The sequence below is a fragment of the Frankliniella occidentalis genome, unplaced genomic scaffold (assembly GCF_000697945.3).
Source record: "Frankliniella occidentalis isolate FOCC.00 unplaced genomic scaffold, Focc_3.1 Scaffold6, whole genome shotgun sequence".
NCBI classification, from domain to species: Eukaryota; Metazoa; Arthropoda; class Insecta; order Thysanoptera; family Thripidae; genus Frankliniella; species Frankliniella occidentalis.
Genome location: NW_026267136.1, coordinates 1,491,254 through 1,517,881, shown reverse-complemented (window position 1 = coordinate 1,517,881; position 26,628 = coordinate 1,491,254). Strand labels below are relative to the sequence as shown.

Here is a 26,628-nt window from a genome sequence, read left to right as displayed (position 1 = left end):
TATATTAAGAAATTAAGGGGACAATAAAAAACAATAAAAAATCATTCAAAAAATTAGAAAAAATCCAGAAAAATTGGTGTACGCTTGAAATGCCGCCGAGTGCCGCTTGGCGCTCATCTAGTGCTCATTGGCCTCCCCTAGGCACTCCGGCCGTCACGACGGTCCCGCTCTCCGCCGGCGCGGCGCGGCTGGAGGCCATGGGGCGGATGGAGAGCCTGCTAGCCTCGAACGCGACGCCAGACTACAACTCCACGGCCGACTCCGGCAGCTGGGAGTCGACGACGTCCAGCGGGGAGGCGAGGCCACGGGGATCGGACAACGACACCACCGTCGACATGAGCGTCGACTTCGTCACCCAGAGGACTCGGGGAAGGGCGGCGCCTCCCCCCGGGGTGAGCGGACCATGGTCCTCCCAAACGCCTGCCTATAAGCATCTCGAATCCAATTCACATTCCGCCCTTTCGCGCAGCCGCTCGCGCGCGCCGAGGCCGCCGATGAGGACGACGACGACGACGATGACGACGGCGAGTGGTGGGACGAGACGTCGAGCACCTGCCGCCTCATGCAGATCAACACCCGCTCCGCGGCCGTGCGCATCGCGGCCGAGGTGCTCCTCACCTTCGGGGCCGTGCTCTACATCACGGCGGCGCTGCGCGAGGCGCGCTTCCTCGGCCTGCACATGTTCATAGAAAACCTGGTGCGTGTACAGGGTGTCCTGTTACACAGACCCCGCACTTTAATTTTCTTATGCCGTACGTACCACCGCGTGCCGGCGGGCTTGCTTACCGTCGCTCACCGTGGCGGCGCCTGGCGAGTATAGGCAAACCGCCCACACGGGTGAATGCGGTCCAGTAGCATAAAGCATCGAAAAAGAGTGGGGCCCCCTGCATCATCAGCCCCTCTTGTGAATAATAACGTCTCTCAGCCAGATATCTAATATCGATTTATGACATCGATGTCCGAATTTCGGCTCAGCGATTCTACGCTGAATCGATAAAAGTCGCTGCTTCATCTGGGGGCTTCCCTCTGCCCTTCGGGCTTCCCCGCAGTACACGGCCAGCCTTCTTGTTTTCCAGATGACGGCCCCGTCTCGCGTCATGTTCCTGTTCTCGTGCCTGTGCATGCTGAGCATGCCCTGGCTGCGGATCGCCTGCGAGGAGGAGAAGGAGGACATCGTGGCCGTCATCATCATGCTCACCACCTCGCCCTACTTCCTCTTCTTCTGCAGGTGACTCGCTTGGGTAGCTCACTAGAGATTCAAACATACCGCGATTTTCCGTTTTCCCTGATTTTCCTTAAATTTTTATGCTCTCTAAAAATTGATTTTTTAAATATTTTCTATGAGGATGTACACTGATTTTTTATTTCTTTGGATTTTTAACTGAAGTACACCTTGGATCAACCCTGGTCATCGCATTCCCCTCAGCTAAAAGTCCATATCCGTTTCTTTTTACCTTGCATTGCAGGGGATTCAAAACAGTCGGCCCCTTCGTCGTCATGATCTACCGCATGGTCATGGGAGATCTGCTTCGGTTCGTGACTATCTACCTCGTCTTTGTCATGGGCTTCTCCCAGGCGTACTACATCATCTTTCTCACCTTTGACAACCCGCTTACGCCCGACGGCGTCGACGACACCGTCTCCAACCCCATGCCGTCCCCATCAGAGTCCGTCATGGCCATGTTCCTGATGTCTCTCACAAACTTCGGCGACTACTACGGAGCTTTCGAGCGCACCGAGCACGAGATAGAAGCTAAAGTCAGTTGAACGACTCAAAAACGAGCATGTTCAAAAATCATTTCCCCTTTGAATGAAAAACATTTTTATTGAAAAAAAAATGCACCCTCTCCGGCTTCCAGATTTTGTTTGTGGTGTTCATGGCCATCGTGGCCATCCTGCTCGTCAACATGCTCATCGCCATGATGGGCAACACGTACCAGAAGATTGCCGAGACGCGCAACGAGTGGCAGCGCCAGTGGGCTCGCATCGTGCTCGTGGTGGAGCGAGGCGTCAACCCGGCCGAGCGGCTGCGCAAGCTCATGTGGTACTCGCAGCCCATGTCCGACGGCCGACGCGCCCTCGTCCTGCGCCTCAACCAAACGGTGAGAGACGCTCACGTCCGGATTGTTAGGGAACAGTCCCATACGTCCCATCTCTAATTAGCTGTACTTCTCTTTTCGAATGTTACAGGAAGAAGATAAGGAGGAAATGAAAGAAATTCTGGAGATGAAGAGAGTGCACATTCGCCAGGTTCAAAAGCGGAAGCTAAAAGGGAAACGGCCGTCAACGATACCAACAAGTCCAAAGAAAATCGACCTCTCTCTATAAATTACGCTGGCACACAGTTCCTAAATGAAATTGAAGGATCGCTCACACGGTCATAGAAGGGTATTGTAGGTTGTAAGTGATTACAACAGACTCATTTCAATAGAAAAGTATAATTTTTACATTCTACAAATGTACATATTTTTTACACCCTGTAATATCCTAACATGAACATAATACATAATTTCAAAACGATGTAACAGGTTACATGCAATATTATTTTCAGGACTTCCTTTGATAATTAATGATGAAAGTTTTATGGGTAACGAGATCAATAAAATTAACTGTACAACAAATATGTAACACAGCTAAACAAATGAAATGGATAGGAAACACTCACATTAAAAAAGTGAATGCTAGTTAAGAGGGATGAATGGAAAATAGGGTACTCTAAATTAATAACGACTAGGATTGCTCCATTTTTAAGTAAAATCAGGAAATATTACACAGCAAACATTATATGATATTAATCCAGTTCAGGGACAATACTTTTATTTGATAACCATTAACACTTCAAACCTAATCAAAAACCGAGCATTTGAAAAATATCAGGGGAATAACAATTCTAGTACTTTTAAACAATTTTTAAAGTCAGAACACCAAAATAAAATCACAATCATAGAAAAATAAAGAACACAGCAAAATAATTCATAGTCTTTCTTTCCATCAGCACTTTTAGGCTTCCGTTGATGACTCCTTTCCAAGGACTTGAATGAGCAAACTTCTATGCTAGACCAGTCTTTAAGAAGTTTGCTTGTAGTCACACAGAAGATATCACTCATTGCATGTTTCTTCTTTGCATTAAGACAGGTGGGAGCGGTCATCAGGTTACACCTGAACAATGCCATTCACAGAAGAAACAACTAATTAATTCACAAAAAATTACAAATGTTAATTAGATGGCTTTAGTGTGTGCACAATAGTATCACTTTTGTTTTCACTTTCTTTTTTTTCCTTGCCCCCCTTTTTCATCACCATCTTTTTTTTTCTTTTTTTCCTTTTTCTTCCTTTTTTTTTTTAAATTAAAGCCACTCCCAACTTTGTGATTCAAGAAATAAACACCTGAAGCAATAACATAACAATTCTGGTACAAAAATCATATGAAAGAGGATAAATTCAATATGGAGAAAGTTGTACTTGATACAGTCATGTCCCTACTTTATATAACGCTGGGTAAAAACAAAGTAAAATGCTATGCTCCAGATGTATTATTCTTGAGTCTTCTTCAAAGGAAATGTAAACAAGCAATCTCTCACAATAGTATTTTGGCTTGTTTCCAAATCACAATGCAAAACAGAATGGGAAGTAGGCTCTCTCAAAAGAAGAAACAATTAAAAATGTGCACACAGCCATAATAATACAAATTTAACCCAGTATCACAGCAGGTACGATTGGAATCACAAGTTCTGAAAAGATAAATATTAAACATGTACTAATTCTAAGACAATACTGACTTGACAGAGAAGAGCCAAAAAATGGCACTTCTAAGAGAGTAGTTATGGCAACTAGAAGAATATAGTTGTTGTTCCAAAGTAAACTTAGCACAAAAGTCCCCCATATTTTCCATGAAGTGTAGTTAATATCAACCGTTAGATTAGTTTAAAAATAAGAATCAGTTCTTTTTTTAAAATCAGTCCACAAAATATCACAGCAAACAAGTAAAAAATAAGTAAATGGGACTGTAACCCTTTTAATTTGAACTCTTGGCCCTTTGCTCTATTACTTGTCTCAAGATTGGAAGAAAAAAATAACAAAAGAAACAAAACAAAATAAAACTAAGTAGACGATCCCAGAAAATTACTGGTAGTTCAAATAATCCCATCGTTTAGCACAAACAGTCAAAAGCTGACAAATTCAGCACAAAACCTCAAATTTAAAAAGAGTGCAGGTTCAATAAAACTTTTACTAGAGTATCATTATATGTAAGATATTGGCTGGCAATGCCATGTTCTTTTTTAAAACATTGATTGATAAATGAGTTGACCAGGACTACCACAAAGGAATGCCCACAATACAGTTAAACAAATATCATGGTAGTGAATCAAATGACCTCTCAATGAAAGGAGACAAAACATTCGACACATGCATTTTCACTCATACAGTTATCACAGTGAGGGGAGAAAAGAAAAAAAAAGGGAGCTCAAACTTATTTGCAAGTGTGGTGGCACAAAACTCCACTTGATACAGACATACATATTTACAAATCTACAAACACTGCATACAAAAGACCTGGAAATTTTAGATTAGTTTATTTACTGCTACACCAGGGATTAATAGGTTTAAATAGTAGTATTTCTAAGTGTGGCAGACAATCTACAAAGCTGAACTAAGAGTTGAGGGTTGCTTTAAATACGGTTGCTGATCAATCCAGAAAATTAGTCACAAAGATATGTTCTTTTTGAAAAGCAGACAAGATAAATAGATTGATACATAATGACTTTTGGTGAGGTTGCTATGCAAGACAAACTTTACAGCAAGTTAGTTTTGCTGCAATACCTCACACCAAAAGAACTACGAACAATGAGGATTTCCATGAGACCTATCTCATGTGCTATTGCGCAATTTCCCTTCAGAAAGAAAGAATTAAAGAATAAGTAGATTGTGCAAGAGTATGTTGAGACCAGATCAAGCTAGTCCATAGTAACAATTTAGAGATAAAGGAAATTTCATAGCCTGACAAAAAACTACTATGAGTGTTGCACACAAATACATTAGAACATACAGGGCAACATGTTGATAAAAATGTTATATCAAAACTGTACATTTGCAATTTCCATATCACCTTTTTTTAGTCATTAGGCACAAACTTAGTGATAAAATTACCACTTGAGCTTAGCAATTACAAAAAAAGGCAAGCTGCATTCAATGAACCATACTCGTATCGTATGGTATGAATGCAAAACATAAATAACAATGCCACATTTCAATTACAACCTAAGAAAAACCTTGTGTAGTTATATCCTGGTCAACACATACTTTGTAAGAAATATATAGCCAGCCTCTAACTTTGAGATAGAAAAACAAGATGAATATAGAGAGCCAGAGAAAATTAAGGCTCCAAAAGAAACAGATCTTTAGTTAACTAAAACTTTAAGCAAATATGTAAGAATTTCTTTGTTTTTTCAATTCTAATCTTTATCACATATTTATCTTTAAGATTAAGGAGAAAGATCAATCTATCAGAAGTTGAAGTTTAACAAATGCACTCTGAGAAAGTAAGGCACCAATTAACAAATATGTTTGGCACTACATAACATGGTCTCTAACTTTAGTAAAACTGTCTAAAAATTCACACTTCAAAATTTAAAATTTAGATATCAATTACCAATTTTAGGTGCTCATAACATGACCTGCAGAAAATATTGATTCGACACATCAGGGTTGCCACAAAATTATTGCTTCAAATGCCATGAACATGAACTTACAAATTTCTGTAAAAAAAAACACAATCCTATCCTAAGACCTGATGGAAAACATAGCTTTATAGTATTTGTCATGAGCATTGAAGATGGAAGTACTGTAAATGACCTAACCTGTAAAGGACATTCAGACCTAAACAAATCCCAAATTTCCTCCTTTCCTTGCTTTTGTACGGTACATCTATCTGAATATTTTTTGTTTGCAGCAACCCTGAGGTTTGCACACACACACAGACAAACACATTCATTGTTTTGAGAAAAGCACAACAAATTGCTTTGTGTAGATATCAAAGATAAGATATATGAAATAGGTTTTAGACCCTTGCATACATTTCTAGTAAGGTTGTCAAAAACATAATTCAGTTCTGCAATAATAGAATACATGCAATCACAACTCTGGTTTCAAAATCCTGCTGAAATAGAATCCAGTATATCACAGAGCAAAAACATTAAGAAAGTAAAAAAAGGAAGTACAGAAAATGTGACTGCTCAGAAACAGCCAGACAAAAAAATAAGGCAAGAAAATGTGGAAATAAATAACAGCCATTAAACTTGGTTAAGAGCTTCAACTCTAAACTGTGAAATTAATTCAAGGAATAAACACAAAATACTACAATACTAGGAAATAATTAGATAAAGAAAACAAGTTCTTTTCTTTATGGGCTACTCATTTGTTTCATGTAGGTACTACAACTTCAGAGAAGTACAGTAGCTTCTTTGTACTAGGAAAGAGAACTTTTTGGACCCCAAAGATACAAGCCTGAAGTCTGATTGCTAGGTTTAGACAAATTCTGACACAGAAATCAAAATGAAAGAAGTGAATCCCTTGCTTATGTAAGCAAAAGCTGACCAACACTCAGTCTTTTAGTTCACAACATTTCTGGTTCTGTGATAGATCTAAATACTCAACAGTCTTTATCAAAAATTTAGATGCTAATCAGCTGTCTAGCTAATTGTCTGAAAGTAAAGTGCAAAGCAAACAACAGTGACAAAAAAGAAGTTCTGTTTGATTTAGGATAGCAATCTATCCTGACAAAAAGAAACTGGTAGATACTGAATAGCTCTGTATGAAGTAAGCTTGGTGGTCAGTGAGCCCATAGATTAACCTAGACTTACCACATGAAATGGGCTGTTCTAATCCAAAAGCATGCAACAGCACCATAAACCTCAGTAAGCATAATATTATGTTAGAAACACACAATACCTGATTTTTCCTCCCAACAGTGATGTTGCGTTTAAGTTTCACCTTTTTCGGACTGTCATCTCCTTTCTTGCCTGTTCCAAGCCTTAAATGAATTGGAAGTTTGCCACCAATCTTCACTGAGCTGCTTTCTTTAGTTGATTCCACTGGGACGGAAAAATTAAAATATAGGTAAGAACAATTGTTAAAATATAAACAAAATACAAAGAAAAAATAAATGTAAAACAATTTTGTTTGCAAAAATATCCAAGCAAAAAGCATAGATTAATGATCAATTGGGAACAAGCACAGATAAAAAGAGACAGATAGATTAACTATTGCAGTTAGCTTTTCATAAATTGAACAGATAATTTTACAGCAGAAAGGAAGTAGAACTTTTCCTTAAAAATGAAGTGCATATGAAATCAAAGAAATGGGGAAAGGATAGAGCACACAATGAAGGTGACACTGCACACCTTTGGATATGGTGATGTTGATAGCAGGCTCCTTCTGCTCTGTTGCCCTTCTTAAAACCAGCACCCGACGCCCTTCACTCTCTTGTTTGTCTGCAAAAAGGCAGCACCATGCACATGTAGTTATCCAAACCACATCTTAGCAGAATCCACAATATGACAAATATCAATGAATAAACAGAGTCTTTTTGAAACACAAAACAAGAATATTTAAAACATGCGTTTCAACATAATTTAATTGATTGATTCCTTATAATTCCGGAACAGAAAGCAAAATAGTAAGATACAGATGTTTTGAAGAAAAAATTATGATGAGCGCAAATAAAAATAATCCAATAGTTGGGGCCCTATAGTATTTTAGAAAAGCGGTATACGTTGGGTTAGATCAGAAACAGACAAAATAGGACAGGAACACCAAAGAAAGCAACCCATATGAGATTAGAGAAACTACCAGAATAAATAGTAGAAAAGATCACTTTAACTTACCATACTCATCTTCAAATGATGTTGGTGTCCTCCTCCGATGAACTTTGTCCCTGCGTGATTTCCTAAACAGAGAAAGATACTATTAATACTAATACTCAGACAGCCATCAGTAGTGTCCAAGCGTCCCATGGGATGCAATGTTCCACATTTCTAATTTGTCATTGCACTACTCACACTCCAGCTCCTTGAAGAGCAGACTGTAAGAGTCTTCCTGGCAAGGCCTCAGAACAACTCGACACCTTCAAGATAAAATAAAAACAGTTAATAAAATTGTTTTCTAAATACATAGCACATAGCTTCAAAAACATAAGAAAATTAATAAACTTCTAGGAGGGTTACATACAGGACCACTGTAAAGCTAGACAGATAACAACATTTACCTTGGTATCCTTGGTTTGCCTTTCTGCACGTCTACGACTGAGCTCAGCTCTCAGATCATCCGACTCATTAGATTTGCATTTGTTGGGTACTTCTTTAACAGTCATTTTAAGAAGACGGACAGGAGCAGCAGAACCTTTGGCTTGGCTTAAGATGTATTCTTTAAGCTCTCTATTTGTCTTAGGATAAGATTCCCGACCATCTCTTTCCTCTCTGTGCTCATTGTCCCCACTAAAATCACTATCAGCTTCATCACATTCTCCTTGATCTGAATCTTCTCTGATCTGGTGGCCAATAGGTGAACCAGTGGTGCTTGTAGGTTCCTCATCCTCATCTTTTTTAGAATCTGTAAGAGTTCAATTAATAGTAATGTAGTAATGTATGATTAATAAAGGTATACTTTATGATTAAGATTCAATACTCACCATTACTATCATCAGGTATATTTTCTTTGCCAGTTCCAGATGAAGATAAATTGAAAGTACGCTTAAACTGAACATTGCTAGAGGTAGGGGCAGGTTTAACATTTGATTCCTCTTCCTCATCCATTTCTTCCTCATCCGACCACAACAGATCAACTCCACCCATGAGTTCACGATCTAGAATACTCTCATCTACATCATTAACTTCTTTTAGCTCTCTTTCCTTTTCTTTCTCAATGTTCAGTTCTGCATCCTTGACTTCCTCCTCCTCTTCAAGATCTGTTGGCTCAGATACCATGTTCCGAAGACGAATCTTTTTGCCACCAGAAACTTCCACAGGCTGGCTTGATTCGAATTTTCGTCTTCTGGCCTCAAGAACATGATTGGCACCTTGAGATTCTCTCTTTTGCTTTTCTCGCTCTCGTTTGGCTCTTCTGCGTTCTTTGCGTTCCTTCTTTGATTCCTCATCACGAGTTGAAGAACTTGCATCAGTATCTTTGGGCACATCTTTCCTACGTGGCAAAACATTTCTTAAATCAGAGCGTGACCTCTTGGTATCTCCCAGGCCTTCCGACAAAGGATGTGATTTCCTGGCTCTACTCCTGTCTTCAAGTTTGGTAACAGGCTGGCGCTCTGGAGAAGGACTAAGACTGATACTGTCAATTGGACTTGCACCTCTAACAGTAGAAAGAACAACAGTTTCCTTTGGAGGTGAACGAGATCTCTTGGGAGACACTTTCCGAACAGGACTCATTTTACTATGGTGACCACGCACATGTGACACAGGAGAACGTTGTCTCTTTGGAGATGGAATACGCTGATTGTTTCTTGACACTGCAGGAGGAGGCGATATCTGCCTTGGTTTGTCTCTTATACGACTAGGAGATCCAACACCACGTGTGTGAGAGGAATGCCTGTGAACTGGTGATGGTGCTCTGTGCTGAGGAGAAGAACGTCTGAGTGGTGCTGTAACTGGAGCAGGAGACCTTCTTCTTGTCCCAGGACGAGACATAGGTGAGGGTGATCGGTAATTCCTTACTGGTGACCCTGCTCTGTGTGAAACAGGAGGTGTGTACTTCCGGAGTACTGGACTAGGCGACCTCCTAGATGAGTATGTATCACCATAAGGTGATCTGCGACGAGGAGAAAGTGGCCTTTGGTTGAATGATCCCACTGGACTCCTATTTCTTGGTGGGGACTGCCGACTCCATCCTGGAGAAAGGGGCCGTCTCTTAGGAGAGACTGATCGTCTTCTCGGCGAAAGTGACCTTCTTCGAGGCGAAATAGAGCGACGTTTGGGAGACAGTTTCTTCAGGTACAAGGGAGACCTCCTCCGAGGGGATGGAGATCGTCTCGAGCCAAGTGGGACACGAGGAGAAATAGATCGGGAGCGCCTCGATGAGTACAGTCGACCTCCAGGCGATCGCGAACGTCTAAATGGAGACTGGCGACGACTAGGAGTGTGAGAACGACGCAGGGCACCAAGAGGAGTTCTTGATCTGGCTCGTACAGGAGACCTCGATCGGTACCTGGGAGACCTTGAACGACTGCGAATTGGAGGCAGTCTTCCAGGAGAGTGAGGCCTGGCCAGATAATGAGGAGACCTGCGTGGAGATCTGTAAGGAGAGCGAGAGCGAGACCGGGGTGCATAGTTAGGAGAGCGTGCAGGATAATGACTTCTGGGAGGCGATCTCCTAGGAGACCTAGACAAGAGGGGAGACCTGGATCTCCTTGGTGATCTTGATCTAAGTGGCGATCTCAGCCTCTGTGGTGATCTAGACTTGACAAGAGTCGGTGATCTTGATCTCCGGGGTGATCTCACTCTGAGAGGAGATCTTGACTTAACTGGAGATCTGGCTGCCAGGGGAGATACAGCTCGTTGAGAGACTGATGACAGTGGAGGCAGTCTTTGGTTTGATGGTGAAGTTACCCGTGGGGATACAACCCTCCTTAAGGATTCTCTATTGGTTGGAGACGTTGACATATTTTTCTGGGAATCAAGACTCAATTGTTTGTCAGTTCTTGAGTTACCAGGACCATCAGGTACATCCGTAGATGACACAGTGCTCAAATGATCATCTGTAAAAATGGCTTCCTGATTCTTGATCTTCTTTGGCTTAACCTTTTTAGTCTTTTTAACCCTGGATAATTTATCGGTTTTTGGTTTGTCTTTCACAGATACTACAGGCTTTTTAGCGTCTTTAGGGGTTTCACTAATTTCATCTTCCAGTTCCCGCATCAATTTTTCCAAACTGTTATCATCCTGCAAAAGCACAACCCAAATTAGTACTCATAAATGAGAAATAAGGCTTGAAGGAATTTCTAAGCAGAGAATACAAACCTCTTCATCCTCTTCATGTTGTAGCGATACAAAATCAGGATCCTTTTCAGATTCTGAATCACTGGCAGCACCCTTGACACCACTTTCCTTATCATCCTCATCTTCTCCACTTGAATCAGCATCAGATTCTGCATTGATGTGAGGATCGTCATCTGATTCTTCAGAATCTGAATTGTCGTCAAGTCTACTAAATTTGGAGGGAACTAAAAATAAAGAAAATTAATTAGATACAGCCTTTCAAAAGAATTCTCTACGTAAACAACAAGAGATTGATGTAACAAAATTTACCTTTTTCTTCTGCATTAGATGAAGAATTAACAGCAGCCTTATTGGTTGAGCAAGGCATTGAACGAAGTCCTGCAAATACAGAAGAACTCTATAAGAATCTTTTGGTTGAAAAGAAAACGAAAGTTTGAACCATAAAATACTACATACCTGATTGCTGAGATTCCATGGCTGTGTCAGGATCATCAGGAACAGTTGGAACTATAGTGATGAGATTGCTATTTCCTGATGGTCTTGGAAAAAAGTTCTGGAACAAAAGATCATAAACAAACTTGTACTAAAATTACAGAGAAAGTTAAAGCATAACAGTAAAAGTAAGGACAGGAAATATTTCTCACCTGATTGTTTCCAAAATTTTGGAAACCTCCTCTTCCCCTTCCCCCTCGCCTATTTGGGACCCCTCTACCACGGCCTCTGTTTGGGTGCTGGTTAGGTCCTAATTTTGACATGACACGAGGACCTGAGGCGACATTGTGGACTGTAGATAATGAACTTGAGTTCTGAGCAGGTGGAGCCACTGTCTTTTTAAGTGATTGAAGGGCTGCAAGCCGTAGAGCATCCACGTCCAGGTCATCATCATCGTCCGTTGGAAATGTCATCTAGAAACAACAAAAAACCAAAACTTGTAAAATTGCAATTAGAAAAGAAAATGGACTAGGCGTGCGTACAGCAGTTAAATTATAGACTGTGTTCGCATTGATAAAAGAAAATTGCATTCGTATACACATAAGAGGTGGAGAAAGGTAGTTACTGCTGGTCATGACCGTAGGTCGTACTAACGGTCCATAACCAAACTTCACAAGGGCATTCCATGCAAAGAGACGCAGAGAACACAAACGCCAATCAAATAAACTGATAATGGATGAGTTCGTAAAATAATTAAAATCATTTAGAATGGTACTTATTGCTTTGGCAGTTTAGAGTCTCAATCTATTAATACAAAGCATTTTTCAAACCTTTTCCAATACCCTGGCTGAAATCGGAATCAACTGCTCTTTTTCTACAGTGGCACCATGTTACTCTAGAGAGCTCGAGGTGAAGAATACGTTCAGAAGAAAGGTAAACGTAATAAGGAACGAAATTCGCTTCAGAAGAAACGAAAAAGCTCGGTAACCATAATAAACGACCCGAAATATGTGCACAACTAACTCACCTTAGTTTGCGTCGCCATTTTACTTTCCCTAAGAAACAACAGCATCTAGAAAATTCGTTATTGGCAACACAGTTTTGACTGCAAATAACGTGTTTTTCGTGTACTTTGTTCACGCATTGATTCCGATTAATTCTAAACTCTTAAGTTGACGTCACCAAAACTGACCTTTTTTTTTTTTTACATCGACCACACAACTTAAAGTCTAGGTCCAGCTGCAGGCTTGAAAGTTTGTGTTACCGACCGATCAGCAGACGACGTCACGGTCATATTCGTTTGAAAGGTCTGTTGATCCGTTTACCTTTGCCCCCAAAATGTGATGCTCCGAACCACAGCGAAGCCTTGCTCGCTCTTTCTCCTTTAATATGTTAAGATGCGTATTTTCAGATCTCGCATTATTTTGAAGGCGTCGGAACTTGTATGTTGCGCAATATCCCCCTCCGTATTTTCCTCCTCGCAGAGCTGTGCTGAGTCCGTGAGTCACTACTGTGTCCATCCGCCCCCCTGCGCTCGCCGCGAACCGCGATACCCCCCTGCCCCTCCCGCCCCTCATCTGCCTTCCCCCTTCCCTTTCCCAGGCTGCGTCAGAAACGTTGAGGAGGGTCTCTCGGAATGTGTGTTTGCTCGCAGATGTGAGGGGCCTCCTGAGCGGTCCGAAGCACGGTTCGAACGCCCTCCGGCGCGGACGCGGCGCTGTGCCGTGCTCTCTCGGCGCCCCGCCCGGCCCACCCGGCGCAGTCTAGCTGATCCACTCGTCGTCGCACGACACTTCAGCTCTCTCAACATGGCGCAGCACCAGCACGGTGAGTTGGACTCGATGGGCTGAACGACACTGAACTGCTTGACGGGTGGCCATATAGGTGTTGCACCGGGAAAGTCCGGAGGTACCGGGTGTCCCGGCTCTTACATGCCAGTATGGCGGGTTGCATACGCGCTGGCTCGCAGGCGCTGTCGGGAACGCGCAGGATTTCGCGCATCCCCCGCGGTTCCACAGGGAGGCTGCGCGAAATCCTGCTAGCTCCCGACAGCCCCTGCTGGCCGTTGCTTATGCAACCCACCATACTGGCATGTAAGAGCCGGGCCACCCGGTACAACCATGTCAGTGCAGCACACGCTTAATAATAACTCCCCAAACACGCCTCGAGGGGTTTTAATGGGCGGAGGTTCCCAGTTTTTGAGTTAAATTTGATATCGTAAGGCGTTGCGGCAGGGTGACGTATCCTGGAGCGCCTGGAGCCCGCGAGATGGCCTTCCCCGGCGGCGCCGGGCCTGACGCGAGGCCTGGCCACACCCCCGCCGCCGCCGGCACCTGGTGCTTACTGGTGCTCGGGTGGGCGTTGTTCGTGTCGGAAGCGGAAGAAGGTGACCGCAGCGCGCGCGCGGGAGGCGGAGGCCCCGCGGTCCTGTTTACATTTTACAAGGAAATGTTGATAGTGTTTTTCAGAGATATGATAAACATCCAAGCTTATCCCACTGACCGAGTTCCGATGACTAACGGATTAAAATCTGCCCTTCAACGGCAGTCGACCTCTTTTGTGGCCCGTCGATGTCGATATGAGTATGAGTGCGGTCCAGTCGTGACAGCTCGGTCGCATTAAGCAAACCACAAGAAGCGTTGCGACTTTCGCCCCCCCCCCTCATTTTCCACCCTTCTCTCATGGGGGGAGAAAATTTCAACTCGCAAAGCTACTCAGGATAAAGTGATTATCAAGAAAATTTTTAAGCCAAACGAGTTGATCTCGCTCCCGGGTGGGTGTGGCAGGTGGGGGAAGCAGATGGTGCGCGGGATGAGGTCAGGACGTCGTCGGTCGCGCGAGCGTGACACCCGCGCCCCGCCCCGCCCCGCCACGCCCCACCTCGGCGGGCCACGCCCCTCTTTTCTTCCTTTCGAACAGCAGAGTGTCAGGCCCTCCACACAACACAGCAGTTTCGGACGGAGTCTTATTTTAGCGCGTCGGCAGCCGCGGCACACCCGCCGCCGGCCGGCATCTGCCCGAACGTGAACGGCAACGGCCACGTCCCTTGATCGTCCGTCTTCGTCGCGCACCCGCGCTGCCCTCCTGGGCTCGGCGGGTAAACAGAGAAACAGCCAAGCCCGACTGCTGACTGAGGCCTTGGTGGTGGTGGTAGTGGTTCGAGTTCGAGCATGACGTCATACGGCGCCGTGGAGCGGCCGTGAAACGCGCCCGCCGCCGGTCACCGTGCCGACCGTGCTGCGCGCTGGCCGCCGCGGTGCGCGTCCGAAACGTGTCAGTCGTCGAAATAAATTGCCGGCGCGTCTTCCAATAACAATTTCCTCGCCACAAGGAGCAGGTCCACGGAGGCGCGTGCGAGTGCCCGATTCGCCCACTCCCACATCTCACTGTGGACTCGACGCTGCCGTGTTCCCACTTAAATACTGAGCTGCACTGCAGTATCTGGCATAAGCAGTCTTTCTCACTTCTTCTCGCCCGTCCTGCTCAACTATAAACTCAATTGACTGGGCCACGTAAATCCCTGCGCCCGTCGCGGCCCAGACACGGATGTTACAGTAATTCTGCGCGCCAAAAAGAGCAGCGGCGGGGGGGGGGGGGTCTCTTTCAACGAAACACTCCTCGTACAAGCTAAAATGTGGCGACAGTGCCTGTGCCCGGTCGTGGCGGTGCATATAATTCGCACCACGTTCGCACCCGCCCGCTAACCTATGTTGTGTCGTCTGTCGCAGAGTTCGAGACCCCCGACCGCATGGAGTACACGTTCCTGCCGGTCACCGCGGGCTCCATCCTCTTCAAGGTCCAGGCGGCCAACGACGCCCACATCGCCCTAACCCCCGGGCCCAACGACACCGAGCCCCAGTACGAGGTAAGCCCGCCTCCCGGAAAAGAATTTTAAAGTCCGAAAATTTTCCGAAAAATTAGAAACTTGTCCAGAAAAAATGTAAAAAGTCGAAATATTTCTAGAACAATTATTGGAAAAGAATGAAAATTTTCAGAAATAAGATATTAACAAAATCTTGACAAGTTTCCCTGAAATGCTTTGGCGAAAAAGTTTAAATCCCTACTGCCGGACCGGATCTCCTCGCTTGCCTCAGCGCCTGCTGCGCCGGCGGCGTTCACATCGGTTGACCGCCTCGCTCAGCTGTGCCCTTGTTTCAGATCTTCATCGGTGGCTGGGGAAACGCCAAGTCCGCCATCCGCAAAAACAAGCAGAAGCCCGATGCGGCCATCGTTGACACGCCTGGCATTCTGAGCGCCGCGGAGCCGCGCGGCTTCTGGATGCGCTGGAACCACGGCGAGCTGTCGGTGGGCAAGGAGGGCGTCGCCGAGCCCTTCCTGTACTGGAAGGACCCCGAGCCCTTCGGCATCGGGCACTACGGCATCTGCACGGGCTGGGGCGCCACCGGCACCTGGTACATCGAAGGTGAGCTGCTGGGTGGATCCATACCCGGTTCAGGTGGTGACGCGACACCGCCGAGGTGACGTCGTCGCAACGAAAGCGATGATGATTTTTGTAGGTTCCGCGGGCCGCCTGCCAGCGCCCCGCAGTCCCTTCCGTCGTGTATCCCTTTCCTCCGCTTTCCTCCTCAAGTTGACTGACCCGGTGGCGGGCGGCCAGGGCCAGGGAGGCGCCTGCGAGTCGGAGAGTAGGCAGTCCCGTCGCGCACGGCGGCCGTGCCGGGATGCCGACCCTCACGGGGCCCGTGCCGAGGTACCCACCCTCACGGCGGCCGTGCCGTGGTGCCATCCTCACGGGGCCCGTGCCGAGGAGATGCCCACCCTCAGGGCGGCCGTGCCGGGGTGCCCACCCTCAGGACGGCCGTGCCGGGGTGCCCACCCTCAGGGCGGCCGTGCCAGGGTGCCGACCCTCACGGGGCCCATGCCGAGGAGGTGCCCACCCTCAGGGCGGCCGTGCTGGGGTGCCCACCCTCACGGGGCCCGTGCCGAGGAGATGCCCACCCTCAGGGCGGTCGTGCCGGGGTGCCCACCCTCAGGACGGCCGTGCCGGGGTGCCCACCCTCAGGGCGGCCGTGCCAGGGTGCCGACCCTCACGGGGACCGTGTCCTCTCCTTGTTGCAGACGGCGACCGCAGCAAGCGCGTGGACACGGAGGACAAGCTGGAGTACAACTGGCACCACGTGCAGCAGGGCTGCCTTAACGTGGAGGTGTGCTGCCCGCACAACGCGCACCTCGCGCTCACCTGCGGGCCCTGCGACTCGGACCCCATGTACGAGGTGCTGCTGGGCGGCTGGGAGAACATGGCCTCCGTCATCCGCTACCGCCGGGAGAAGCCCGATAAGGTGAGTTGAGTGCACGTTCCCGTCGTACACAAACTACTCCTTGTTTAGGGGGTAGGGGTAGAGAAAGGCCATAAAATTGAGTCCAGGATTCAGCGTGCTCTGCCTTCAGCGTAATTTGCTGTGGGCTACCACGTTGCCGTCGTCTACCTCTCCTCACACGTTTTTTTTTTCTCTCCCAGGTCCGCGTTAACACGCCGGCCATCCTCAGCCAGGGCGAGTACCGCCGCTTCTGCGTCGCGTGGAAGAACGGGCGCGTCTGGGTAGCCGACGCGACGGGCAGGACCCTCATGGAGTGGGAGGACCCCAACCCGTTCGGCATCTCGCACTTCGGCGCGCGGACGGCGTGGGGCTCGAGCGGCAAGTGGCGGGTGTGCGCGGCCGAGCGGCCCGAGTACTCTGCCGAGCCCTGTGAGTAGCGCCCCGACCTCAACCTGTGGCTGTTGTTGCGCGAGCTGTCCTGACTGACCCCACCCCCTGCCCTGCCCGCAGCCGCGCCCCCCGCACAGCTGGCCGCGGGCGCGCTGCCCGGCTGGGCCGTGGACGGCGGCAACAAGGGCGGCTGCGCCACGTGGGTCGACTGCACGCACGGCGTGGTGCCGCCCAACGCCGTCCAGGCGGGCTTCGACGGCGAGCAGCTGTACGTCGGCCGCGCCAGGCACGCCGGCGACATCATCCCGGGCAAGGTGGTGCCCTCGCACCAGGTGTGCTACATCCCGTGGGGCGGCGCGGAGCAGGCCAAGACCGAGTACCAGGTAGGAGCCGGTGACAGGACGACGTCCTGCAGTCCGTTCATGGGCGACCTTCAGGCCGCAGATCTAAGTCTCAATGTGCGCCTCCAGGTGCTGTGCAACTGCGACCCGGTCTGGATGCCCGCCACCGAGGGCCGCGTTCCCACCGGCGCCCTCCCGGCGGGAGAGACCGAGGGCGTCGAGCCGCTCTTCATCGGCAGGGCGACGCACAACGGAGTCATGTGTGTCGGCAAGGTACGCCCCCTGCCCTCCGTTCTCGAGCTTTATTGGCTGTGCCCAAAAAACTACGTGACTTTAAGGGGGGGGGGGGGTTAAAATGTTACGAGGTCCCATCAAGTTGCAGTTGCAACCAAGATCCAGGACGGCCATTGGATTCAATGGGAGCCTCATGATGTTTGTACTCCAGGGTACAAATACCATATGGGATCCGCATGGATTCAAATAAATGTCCTGATCCTTTTGCACCCTCGTAATATTTGGATCCCCGTAATTCTTATAGCCCCTAAATTCACGTTTGGGCACAAAGCTCCTTGGCGGTAGTGCCCCCACTGAAAAAGTACGTCGCATTGCAGGTGCAGGAGACCCACGGCGTGTGCTACGTTCCTTACGGCGGAAAGGAGATGGCGTTCAAGGAGTACGAGGTCTTGTGCGCCCAGTAGGACCAGCCAGGCCCCGCAGTGCGAGCTGCTGCTTTACCCCGCACCGCCATAATAACATCCGTGCAATTCATTATCAAACAGTATTGGAAGGCATACCCCTCAAGCAGAGACGGCAGGGTTTGGTTTATACCGACTTGGAGTTCAATGTAAAGATCATAAAGGCAAAATCTAGTTTTTTTTTTATTGGTGCATGATTGAAATATTTGTATCCATTGCCGTTTGTTTTTCTTTGATAAGTATTTTATGTTATGAGCTGTTGAGAATTTTTATGTAGAGTATACTTTGTACAAATTTTGCAAATAAACAAGTGACCAAGAATTATTGGATAAATTTCGTAACGACCTGGGAAATTCAATAGTATTTCGAACTTGCAACAGTATCACAATTTTATTTGATTGCACATCAAATTTCAAACATGTGTATAAATCAATACAAGTAGAAATAAAACAAGTGCTTTTTAACGCAAACTCAATACAGATATTGAAGAGTACATGCAAATAATAATAAAAAAACAAAAACAAAATATAAATTTGTGCATTACAATGAAGTTTAACAACCTGATAAAGAACTCAAAAATAAAACTTACAAAACCTGTTTTAAATCAGGCAGCATTTTTTAAGTTTGTTTTACATTCTGTAGTTTTTATTAATGAGTGTGTAAAAACTACACAAGAAAAACAAAACCTAAAATAGAAAACATCTGAAAAGTAAAGACCTCTAGGTACTGTACATATCCTTAATTATTTGCTTTCTTGTTCATCACTTGTTTGGCTATTACCGGGTCCATGGGCACATCGCTCATGCCTCCGTAGTCCTCCTTTATTCTTGAACTGCCGAAAACACTCTCCACATTCAAAGGTCTCACTCACTTTTGAATGTGTTGTTAAGTGATGTTTTAACACACTCTTGACAGCAAAGGCTTTGCCGCATTGTGAACATTCGAAAGGTTTCTCACCTGTGTGCGTTCTGCTGTGATTGACTAATTCACTCTTCCGAGCATACGTTTTTTTGCAAACAGCACACACGAACGGTCGATCTCCAGTGTGTTTTCTTATGTGGTCCTTGTAGTGGGAACTCATGTAAAAGCCTAACCCACATGCCACACACTTGTAAGGTCGCTCAGTGAGATGTGACCTGAGATGATTGTTCAGAGCAGATTTTGATAGGAAAGATTTACCACAGTCCTCTTCTTCACATGAATAGGGTTTTCCAGTGTGCTTCCCTAAATGCACTTTTAGTGCATAGAGTGTAGAGAAACGCTCATCACATACAGTGCAACAATAAGGCTTCTCACCAGTATGCGTGCGCCGATGCCGGTTTAATACAGACGAAGTTGCAAAGGATTTTCCACAGTATTCGCACGTGAACTCCTTTGTGCCAGAATGAAATTTTAAATGGCGAAGAAAGTTTATATACTTCTCCTGCCTGTAGCCACATTCTCCACACTGAAACATTCCATCAATCTGATGTGTTCTTTTGTGTGCTGTCAAAGTCTTTCTGGTTGGACATTGTTCTGAACACAACAGGCACTGGAAAGGATTTTCTCCATGAATCTCATGTACATGACACTTTAGTGCATGAAGGCGAGGGAACACCTTTTTGCAATGTTCACATTGAAATTCGTCAGATGCAGAATTTGTCTTCTCATATGAGACAGCTTCACAGATGGTGTCAATAACTTGGTCATCGCTTCTGATTTCATCTTCACCATCTTCGTCAGAATCATCACCTATTTCAGGGTCATCAGGGTCTTCTGTTTCGCATTTTATGTTAACCTCAACAAATTTTTCCATGCCTAGATCCAACAAATATTGCAATAAGGATTAGGAATGATTCGTGTACTTAATTTTGTTTACATTGGTGAATGTGAAATATTCTTACCTGGATTAATTTCTTATCACCTTGATCTAACTGCCCACCAAATCTCAATAAGGTCTGAAAAATAAAATGAAATGGACCGATAGAAAAACATGTTCAAGATGTTATCTAGTTTTATCTAGTTATCTAGTTTTTGACATTGGATGAATGCCATGATTCCACAGGCCAAACTGACTGAATGACAGGTGTTCTGAGAAAATTATTTGTGTATTTTCAATGAAAAATTAAATAAATCGAATAGAAGACATTGCGACAGAGGCGATAGACAGTGAAGAAACCGAATTATTCCATTAAACAACGAGAGAGACACACAAAAACACAGGTTTAAACTTTCTACTACTCACTTTTCTTTGGCGACCATCCCACAACCAACCGCTATGAAAAAGTAAAAAGTCAGATGACAAATATCTGTAAATAAGCTTAAGCTAGTGCTGTGCTGCTGACAATAGCGAATCTCCATCTATCCGCCCCCTTTCCGCCCGCCCACGAATGCAAAAGTGTCTCAGACCAGACTGAAGTCACGCTTTTCAGCAGCGCAAAGTAGGGACACATCCGCCGAAAATGTGCATTAAATGCGGTATGCGCTTTAAAGCGTGACGTATTACGTCAAGGCTGGTCGCAGTATAACTTGCTGAATTTTGTGATGAGGATAGCAAAATATCAGGTATTTTAACTTTTTGGTAACTATATATTATTTATTATTTTTCGTTAATGAAGATACATCAATTGCACATTGATCATAGCTAACTCATGCAAGGTACAAAGCACAGATGTGAAACATACCAATTGCAGAATGGAACACAACAGACAAAAATGTAGACGCAAACAAAAACAAGCACCGCACAATGATTGTGTACAGTATATTAGAGACTAGAACAAAGGGAGCCTGCAGCAGGCAAATTCAAACCAGTCCTTTGAACGTTTCAGAAATGTTTTACAAAATTCATAAAACATGCCACTTCTTTAAAATTATTGTCAAGGAGTAGCTAATAGATGAACACTATTTTCAAAAGCTGAAAGAAATTTGATACCAGAGGAGTTGGAAGGGCTAATGTCAATGTCCCAAACCAAACGTGACCAACCATGAATGTAATTTATTGGCAACATACGTGATGTGATATATCTGAACCAGCTGACTGCCTAAGACCATGAATTTAAGTAAAGAAATTTACTTCAGGGAGCACTTCTGAAAAGTTCATCAGCACCTTGAGTATGAGTCCAAAAAACACAATCATGGTCAGGTCATGGACTCAATCTGTATTAAATTAAAGGAGACAGCTTATAGCCCTAAAAACTAACTCACAAAAGACTCTAGAAAATTTTACTGTATGTGAAAAACAACTTTAATAGTAATAAAATATATCATAAACGCACAACAAAATAATAACAGCAGATTTTTGCTCAATGATTTTCTCAAATGTACTAACACTTGGTTGTTGCTACCCACATCACTGCACAAAAATGAAGTTTACATTGTATTTTGGCCATCAGATACCTGTTTACTGCTCTTTACTGAACCAGTAAGTATGTGCGTTGTATCTGTATACCTCCTATTCTTAATCAGTTCAAGTCCAATTCTAAAAAGTTTTGTATATTTTCATAGAATAATAATAACACTGAGGCCTTGCTTTTGATTTCTTAATAGCATATTGGCACAGGCACATGACAGAAGAAGACACTTCTACTGTAGAATAACATTATGTTAATAGTAGTTCAATATGCGTTGTACGGTAGGTAGATAGATAGAAAATACAGCTAACTGCTGTAGGATACACAAAACTTTCACTCAGGACTTAATTATAAATTACTTTTGAAACAGTCACAATAAAATGGTCATTTTTCTTTCCACTGGTGCATTTGGGTCATCATAAAAAGAAACATGTATATGCAGATAAAAATGATTTCAACACAAAAATGACTGTGCACACACGTGCAAAGAAATGCTTGTCAATAGACAGATATTTTCACTCGGTGTACAATGAACAAATACTCATACTCAAATTTTACTTGAGAGACAAAATGAAAGTCATGGGCTACCTACTATTTTGGTGAGAGAAACTTTCGTACTGAACATCAAATTTCTCATAAACTCATGAGCTTTTTCCTGATCTAAACCTTATTCAATTTAGAAAACAAATGTTGTTTATGTAAATGCAATTTTCACAAACACAGTGCAAATAGCTCCTGCCAACAGATATTGATGTCATCCAATAAAATCAATAAATTTAAATTAACTGAAAATCCTGATGCACAGCCAAAACAAATGCCAACCATGAAAGCTAACATTCCATAAACATCATTCCAATGACATAACATTCTAAAATATGTCAGACAGTTTGAGAGCCCTTTGAAATTTCCAGCATAACCACGATAGACTTTGGGAATGAACCATAATTATAATGACAATAAAGCCATTTTGTTCAAATTTTTTATGTTAAAAGCACCCTCATTGAAAAATTAATTTGGAATAGAATAGACATATGATCTCATTCTCATAGATGTATTGTACTTGTACCTTTTGTCAAATATTTCTTCTAGTCCAAGCACATTTAACACAACAGGAAAATATAATCTTATAACTTGACCCACTGAACACAGTGTCTATTTTACAAAAGAAAGGAACAACTTGAGATACTTGAGGGAAACATCACTTCCCTGTGCTAATACAAATACAGATAAATACTGATTTTTCTTAACCTTGTTCAAGGATGGTAGTATACCCTATAATATAATGTTTTGGATCGCCAAAGGCTGTAAGAGTTATCAAATTTTAATAAATAAACACCTTCTCCAGGATACTGATGAAGACCAGCATACACCTCTTCTTGACAATCTCTCCTGTAAACAGGCACAATAACTGACACAAGAGGTCGGTTAAGAGCACTTGACTTCTGAGCTTTTTCTGCGCCAGCTTCAATATCTGAGCCTTCCGGATATACTGTAAAAGAACAGTTAGAATTTATTTTACCTTGATCCAACATTTAGTTATTGATAGCGAAATATTGGGTATGTATTCATTCAACATACCTATCTCTTCATCATCATCGTCATCATCCTCATCTTCATCTTCACTTTCAGAGACATGAAGTGTGACAGCACTTGTTGTTGGTTTGGTCCATTCAAAATAAACACCAAAGCCAATATCATAATTATCGGTGGCAAACTCCCAATACAGGCTGCTGCCTTTTTCATGGGTTGGTACTCTGAGCTGATATCCAGAAAAAATTTACAGTTAGATTAATTTTATGATTTGAACAAGATTTGTGCATTTACAGTATATGAGAAAAAAATATTAGTCTACTATTTTCCTGTGTTACTGGTAAAGATGTGGTATTTCTATTGTTTAAGTTAAGAGTCAGAGTTAAAATGCAATAAGGGTACTTACAGTGACTGTTTCCCCATGACCAACTTTAATAACTGCTTCACTTGCTTCTTTTCTTATTGATTCCTTGAAATCTTTAAGTTCTTTGTGGGTCCACATAGAAGCTGGTGAAATTTCAGGGAAGTCTGTAATATAAAGAAAAGTGTCATGAGGTTGTCCCCTTTCCAGGACTTGAAGGTAATGTCAGAAATTTTAGAATCCAGTCAGCTTTACAAGTATGGAAAAAATATAAACAAACCTAGTAAATTTTCATCATCACCCTCCGAAACTCCTTCCTCAATATTTCCATTCGAAATTATGGTTCCAGTGCTTGTGGCCATTGTCAATGCTTTACTACCATTAGTATAGTAGGTAAGATTCTCATGGGCAAGATTGGGCACAGGACATTCATCTTCCTTGTCATTTGCCCCAGTTCCACTTGACTGCTGGTGCAGAAGTTGCTGCATGTATTGATGATAATGTTGTTCCTGGAGTTGACGAATAAGAACTCCTTGCTGCAAACACCAGTAGATTGGTAAATGAAAAAGAATAATATTCAATTTTAAGAATTCTAGATTTTAAATTATTTTCCATGAGCAATATCATTTTACGGACCTGTTCTGGGTTTCCTGGAAACTGCTGTTCAGCATATGATTTAAACTGAGCAAATGTTTGCTGATTTAATGCCTCTTGGATTTTCCTCCTAGTATTAAGTAATTTAGTTAGATGGATTAAATACTCAAATACTTCTGCGTAAAAGTGGCAAACTTGTCAAAAACATTTCTCAAAAACAATTAAGTGACATTGTACCTTTGAGCTTCTTGTTGAAGAGCCTCCTCTTCCTTCAAACGTTCTTGTTCTGCCTGGAGTCGTTGCTCTTCCTCTAATTTCTTTTCCCTTTCCTCTTGTTCTTGGCTAAACATAAAATTAAAAAATTTCATTAGGCAATAGAAAAGGCAAAAGGAATTAAAACATATTAACAATGTCAATTGCACTAACGCTAGCCTTTCACGTTCTTCACCATCTCGTTTGTGAGCCTCTATGAAAGGTTTAAAAAGATGGCACAATGAGTCCAAAAGGTCAACAAAGCTCTTCATTGCCTCTTCTTGGCCCATATCACCAAGCGCTTGCCATGCAAGTCTGAAAGCAGATATGGTTCAAAATTTAGTTATTTGACACATACAGATATCACTTACATGTCATCGTCATGGAACGTACCTTCTGTCCCTGCCAGGGACATCCAAGACCCCCAAAGGTGGCAGTTTCTCTTCATTGAATTTTCCTCGCACAACTTGTTGAGTGTAAGCAACAAGCTTTAATTTATCTTGGTATGAAAAGTGAACAGCTTTGCCTTCTTTCTCTGAAACAAAAAAAAAAAGAAGAAAAAAACAGAAATAGTTACAAAAGTTACAACAAATAAACATTGAAAAGATTGACCAATAAGAACTGCGTATGGAAACCATACAGGAAAAGGTTCGTAGTTGAAAGTGATAACGAAATCTAACTAGTACCATCTTTGTCAAATGACAAGTAAACCAAACCCCAGCCACAATAGGCCTTTATTTTTCTTGTAAATTGTTAGAACGAATCGTGACGGGAGACGTCAAAGAACAATGTATGATAGCAAGGGGTTTCATTTCTAGTTTTTTAGGAGCAACATCAGTTTAAAGGTAACAAGAAAAGACAACATGACACTTCCTATGCGGTATGACGTTTCACAAACAGGTTAGGCACAAGCAGTAGACAGCGGTTCCACCCACCTCTGTAAAACTGCACTGCCAGTCGATACACATCACTCAGCCGCAAACCCCACTTCTCATGAACATCATTAATCTCATTCATATCTTTTCCTTCGAACTCTGAGCCGGGTGTGCCTTCATTGATGGATAATCCACTAAAATCTTCGAGCTGTGATTCGCTGGACTGGTCTGTGGTGGCCATTGTAGTTGAATACGTCGTCTGTGCTTTCGACTGCGAATAAGAATGGTGTCGCGTTTGCTGGTCGGGCGGATAGATCCGACCCCAGGCAGGAATGAAGCAAAATGTTAGTTAGACACAATGTCCGTATCCGGTGTCCGTACTTCAAAACGCTTTGGTCTACATACTTCCGATGCCGATGATGTACCTTGCGGGATCAAATATTGACTTCATGAAAGAAAATTAGACGAAAAAAAGCACCAAACCAATCAACTTTTTCCTCTTTTTTTTTTGGATGTAAAAAAAAATGTGGCCGTATCGGTTGTAGTTTAGTTACAGCTGTGTACTGTAGCTAAAACAGGGACGTCAGTATGCCGCCAAGGACGCTTTCATTTGACCCCGCTCAGCGCTCAACTCTTCCGTTCTCACACGTCACCTTGTGCGCCCTGACTGCTGCTCTGACCTTCCCCCTTTGGTACCTTGGGACCCAGCCCAGGTGCGTGCCGGATACGGGCGGGGACGGCGCTGGTCGCACAAGGTGCACTCGGCGCACCCGGCGCACCCGGGGGAAGAGCGGTGGCTTTAAAGTCCTCGAGTGCGGTCGGGGTGGTTTTCCCTTGCGGGGAAGTCGGGGGTTGTAGAAATGATTTGAAGGTCAAGTAGGGGCCGTTCACAAATTACGTCACGCATCTGACGGGGGGAGGGGGTCTCTGCCCGCGTGACGGTCCTATCCTGAAAGCATTAGAAGGTTAGGTTAGCCGCGTGACGTGGGGGAGGGGGGAGTCAAAACCGCCCGAAATTTGCGTGACGTAATTTGTGAACGGCCCCTTAAAAGTATTGACGCTCGGTAAATGCTTCTTTGGAAGGTATCTTTAGTGTCTCAATCTGAGCCCGAAAGTGACGCAAAGCGTCAAGGACCCCGATTCTCCGTTTCTGTGGCACTTCACGGTTCACGCGGCGGGGAGGGTTCCCGGACGGGCGGCGGAAAGGGTCGAAGGGGAGGCCAGTAGTGTGGCGCTGTGCAGTGGGACGCACCTTTTCTTGTTGTCATCGTCGCAGCGCACCGCCGTGTGAAACCTGCATTATATTTAAATTTTCAACTTGGAAGCAACCTTGTTACTCGCGGGGCGGCGCCGCTCTGCGCTCGCGGCCCTGTCCTGTGGCGTGGCTCCCCTTGCCCTGCCCCGCCCCGCCCCGCTCGCAGCAGTAAATAGTTTGCTGCTGTTCCATTGTTGCAGTTCCGATGATGCCGCCTCTTTCTCGTGCACCTGATAAAGTGGTGCAGGTGTGTGCCCCTTCGTATCCCAGCCTAAAACACCTCCGCAACGCC

General features: G+C 44.5%; 5 protein-coding genes across 11 annotated transcripts; 2 read left to right on the top strand and 3 right to left on the bottom strand.

Moving 5' to 3' along the window:
- Positions 1 to 146: 146 nt before the first annotated feature.
- Positions 147 to 2,571, top strand: LOC127750553 (transient receptor potential cation channel subfamily V member 5-like). Its single transcript, XM_052272499.1, has 6 exons — positions 147 to 392; positions 470 to 697; positions 1,077 to 1,228; positions 1,467 to 1,758; positions 1,860 to 2,102; positions 2,191 to 2,571. Exons 1-6 carry the CDS (start codon positions 198 to 200, stop codon positions 2,326 to 2,328), a joined length of 1,248 nt encoding a protein of 415 aa, XP_052128459.1. The 5' UTR covers positions 147 to 197; the 3' UTR covers positions 2,329 to 2,571.
- Positions 2,420 to 12,970, bottom strand: LOC113218202 (serine/arginine repetitive matrix protein 2). 5 transcript variants are annotated; one of them, XM_026438450.2, is made up of 12 exons: positions 12,761 to 12,970; positions 11,648 to 11,908; positions 11,460 to 11,556; positions 11,313 to 11,381; positions 11,025 to 11,227; positions 8,687 to 10,946; positions 8,264 to 8,607; positions 8,058 to 8,122; positions 7,884 to 7,945; positions 7,401 to 7,490; positions 6,949 to 7,091; positions 2,420 to 3,159 (listed from the first exon to the last, which is right to left on the bottom strand). In XM_026438450.2, exons 1-12 carry the CDS (start codon positions 12,953 to 12,955, stop codon positions 3,154 to 3,156), a joined length of 3,795 nt encoding a protein of 1,264 aa, XP_026294235.2. In that variant the 5' UTR covers positions 12,956 to 12,970; the 3' UTR covers positions 2,420 to 3,153. The 5 variants fall into 5 exon arrangements, with proteins under 5 accessions (XP_026294235.2, XP_052128390.1, XP_052128408.1 ...); XM_052272430.1 differs by having other exon boundaries at positions 2,420 to 7,091; XM_052272448.1 differs by lacking the exon at positions 12,761 to 12,970 and adding an exon at positions 12,463 to 12,579 and having other exon boundaries at positions 2,420 to 7,091.
- On the top strand, positions 12,602 to 18,461 carry LOC113218205 (uncharacterized). Its single transcript, XM_026438455.2, has 9 exons — positions 12,602 to 12,742; positions 13,090 to 13,262; positions 15,164 to 15,300; positions 15,594 to 15,858; positions 16,515 to 16,735; positions 16,915 to 17,143; positions 17,225 to 17,487; positions 17,575 to 17,718; positions 18,057 to 18,461. Exons 2-9 carry the CDS (start codon positions 13,244 to 13,246, stop codon positions 18,141 to 18,143), a joined length of 1,365 nt encoding a protein of 454 aa, XP_026294240.1. The 5' UTR covers positions 12,602 to 12,742; positions 13,090 to 13,243; the 3' UTR covers positions 18,144 to 18,461.
- A 50-nt stretch (positions 18,462 to 18,511) lies between these two features.
- Positions 18,512 to 20,447, bottom strand: LOC113218206 (gastrula zinc finger protein XlCGF64.1-like). 2 transcript variants are annotated; one of them, XM_026438456.2, is made up of 3 exons: positions 20,365 to 20,447; positions 20,024 to 20,077; positions 18,512 to 19,937 (listed from the first exon to the last, which is right to left on the bottom strand). In XM_026438456.2, exon 3 carries the CDS (start codon positions 19,933 to 19,935, stop codon positions 18,883 to 18,885), a length of 1,053 nt encoding a protein of 350 aa, XP_026294241.1. In that variant the 5' UTR covers positions 19,936 to 19,937; positions 20,024 to 20,077; positions 20,365 to 20,447; the 3' UTR covers positions 18,512 to 18,882. The 2 variants fall into 2 exon arrangements, with proteins under 2 accessions (XP_026294241.1, XP_026294242.1); XM_026438457.2 differs by lacking the exon at positions 20,365 to 20,447 and having other exon boundaries at positions 20,024 to 20,358.
- Positions 20,448 to 21,094: 647 nt separating this feature from the next.
- LOC113218185 (Golgi resident protein GCP60) lies at positions 21,095 to 25,369 on the bottom strand. Of its 2 annotated transcripts, none has more exons than XM_052272484.1 (9): positions 25,142 to 25,369; positions 24,600 to 24,741; positions 24,387 to 24,521; positions 24,192 to 24,296; positions 23,997 to 24,084; positions 23,641 to 23,896; positions 23,406 to 23,527; positions 23,048 to 23,228; positions 21,095 to 22,958 (listed from the first exon to the last, which is right to left on the bottom strand). In XM_052272484.1, the coding sequence occupies exons 1-9, from the start codon at positions 25,320 to 25,322 to the stop codon at positions 22,723 to 22,725; spliced, it is 1,446 nt and encodes a 481-aa protein (XP_052128444.1). In that variant the 5' UTR covers positions 25,323 to 25,369; the 3' UTR covers positions 21,095 to 22,722. The 2 variants fall into 2 exon arrangements, with proteins under 2 accessions (XP_052128444.1, XP_026294214.1); XM_026438429.2 differs by having other exon boundaries at positions 24,381 to 24,521; positions 25,142 to 25,368.
- Between the last annotated feature and the right edge of the window lie 1,259 nt (positions 25,370 to 26,628).

What these genes read in the sequence shown, in the direction of transcription:
- LOC127750553 (XM_052272499.1), top strand. Translation starts at nt 198, where the DNA reads ATGGGGCGGATGGAGAGCCTGCTAGCCTCGAACGCGACGCCAGACTAC. An exon ending in GGGCGGCGCCTCCCCCCGGG is followed by an intron (nt 393 to 469) that starts GTGAGCGGACCA and finishes CCTTTCGCGCAG; the next exon opens with CCGCTCGCGCGCGCCGAGGC. An exon ending in ACATGTTCATAGAAAACCTG is followed by an intron (nt 698 to 1,076) that starts GTGCGTGTACAG and finishes CTTGTTTTCCAG; the next exon opens with ATGACGGCCCCGTCTCGCGT.
- LOC113218202 (XM_052272430.1), bottom strand. Translation starts at nt 12,955, where the DNA reads ATGGACACAGTAGTGACTCACGGACTCAGCACAGCTCTGCGAGGAGGA. An exon ending in ATCTAATGCAGAAGAAAAAG is followed by an intron (nt 11,228 to 11,312) that starts GTAAATTTTGTT and finishes CTTTATTTTTAG; the next exon opens with TTCCCTCCAAATTTAGTAGA. An exon ending in GCTCTTCAAGGAGCTGGAGT is followed by an intron (nt 7,946 to 8,057) that starts GTGAGTAGTGCA and finishes TTCTCTGTTTAG; the next exon opens with GAAATCACGCAGGGACAAAG.
- LOC113218205 (XM_026438455.2), top strand. An exon ending in ACACCGAGCCCCAGTACGAG is followed by an intron (nt 15,301 to 15,593) that starts GTAAGCCCGCCT and finishes CCCTTGTTTCAG; the next exon opens with ATCTTCATCGGTGGCTGGGG. An exon ending in CGAGTACTCTGCCGAGCCCT is followed by an intron (nt 17,144 to 17,224) that starts GTGAGTAGCGCC and finishes CCCTGCCCGCAG; the next exon opens with CCGCGCCCCCCGCACAGCTG.
- LOC113218206 (XM_026438456.2), bottom strand. Translation starts at nt 19,935, where the DNA reads ATGGAAAAATTTGTTGAGGTTAACATAAAATGCGAAACAGAAGACCCT.
- LOC113218185 (XM_026438429.2), bottom strand. Translation starts at nt 25,322, where the DNA reads ATGGCCACCACAGACCAGTCCAGCGAATCACAGCTCGAAGATTTTAGT. An exon ending in TGATGATGAAAATTTACTAG is followed by an intron (nt 23,528 to 23,640) that starts GTTTGTTTATAT and finishes TTTATATTACAG; the next exon opens with ACTTCCCTGAAATTTCACCA. An exon ending in GTCATGGGGAAACAGTCACT is followed by an intron (nt 23,229 to 23,405) that starts GTAAGTACCCTT and finishes TCTGGATATCAG; the next exon opens with CTCAGAGTACCAACCCATGA.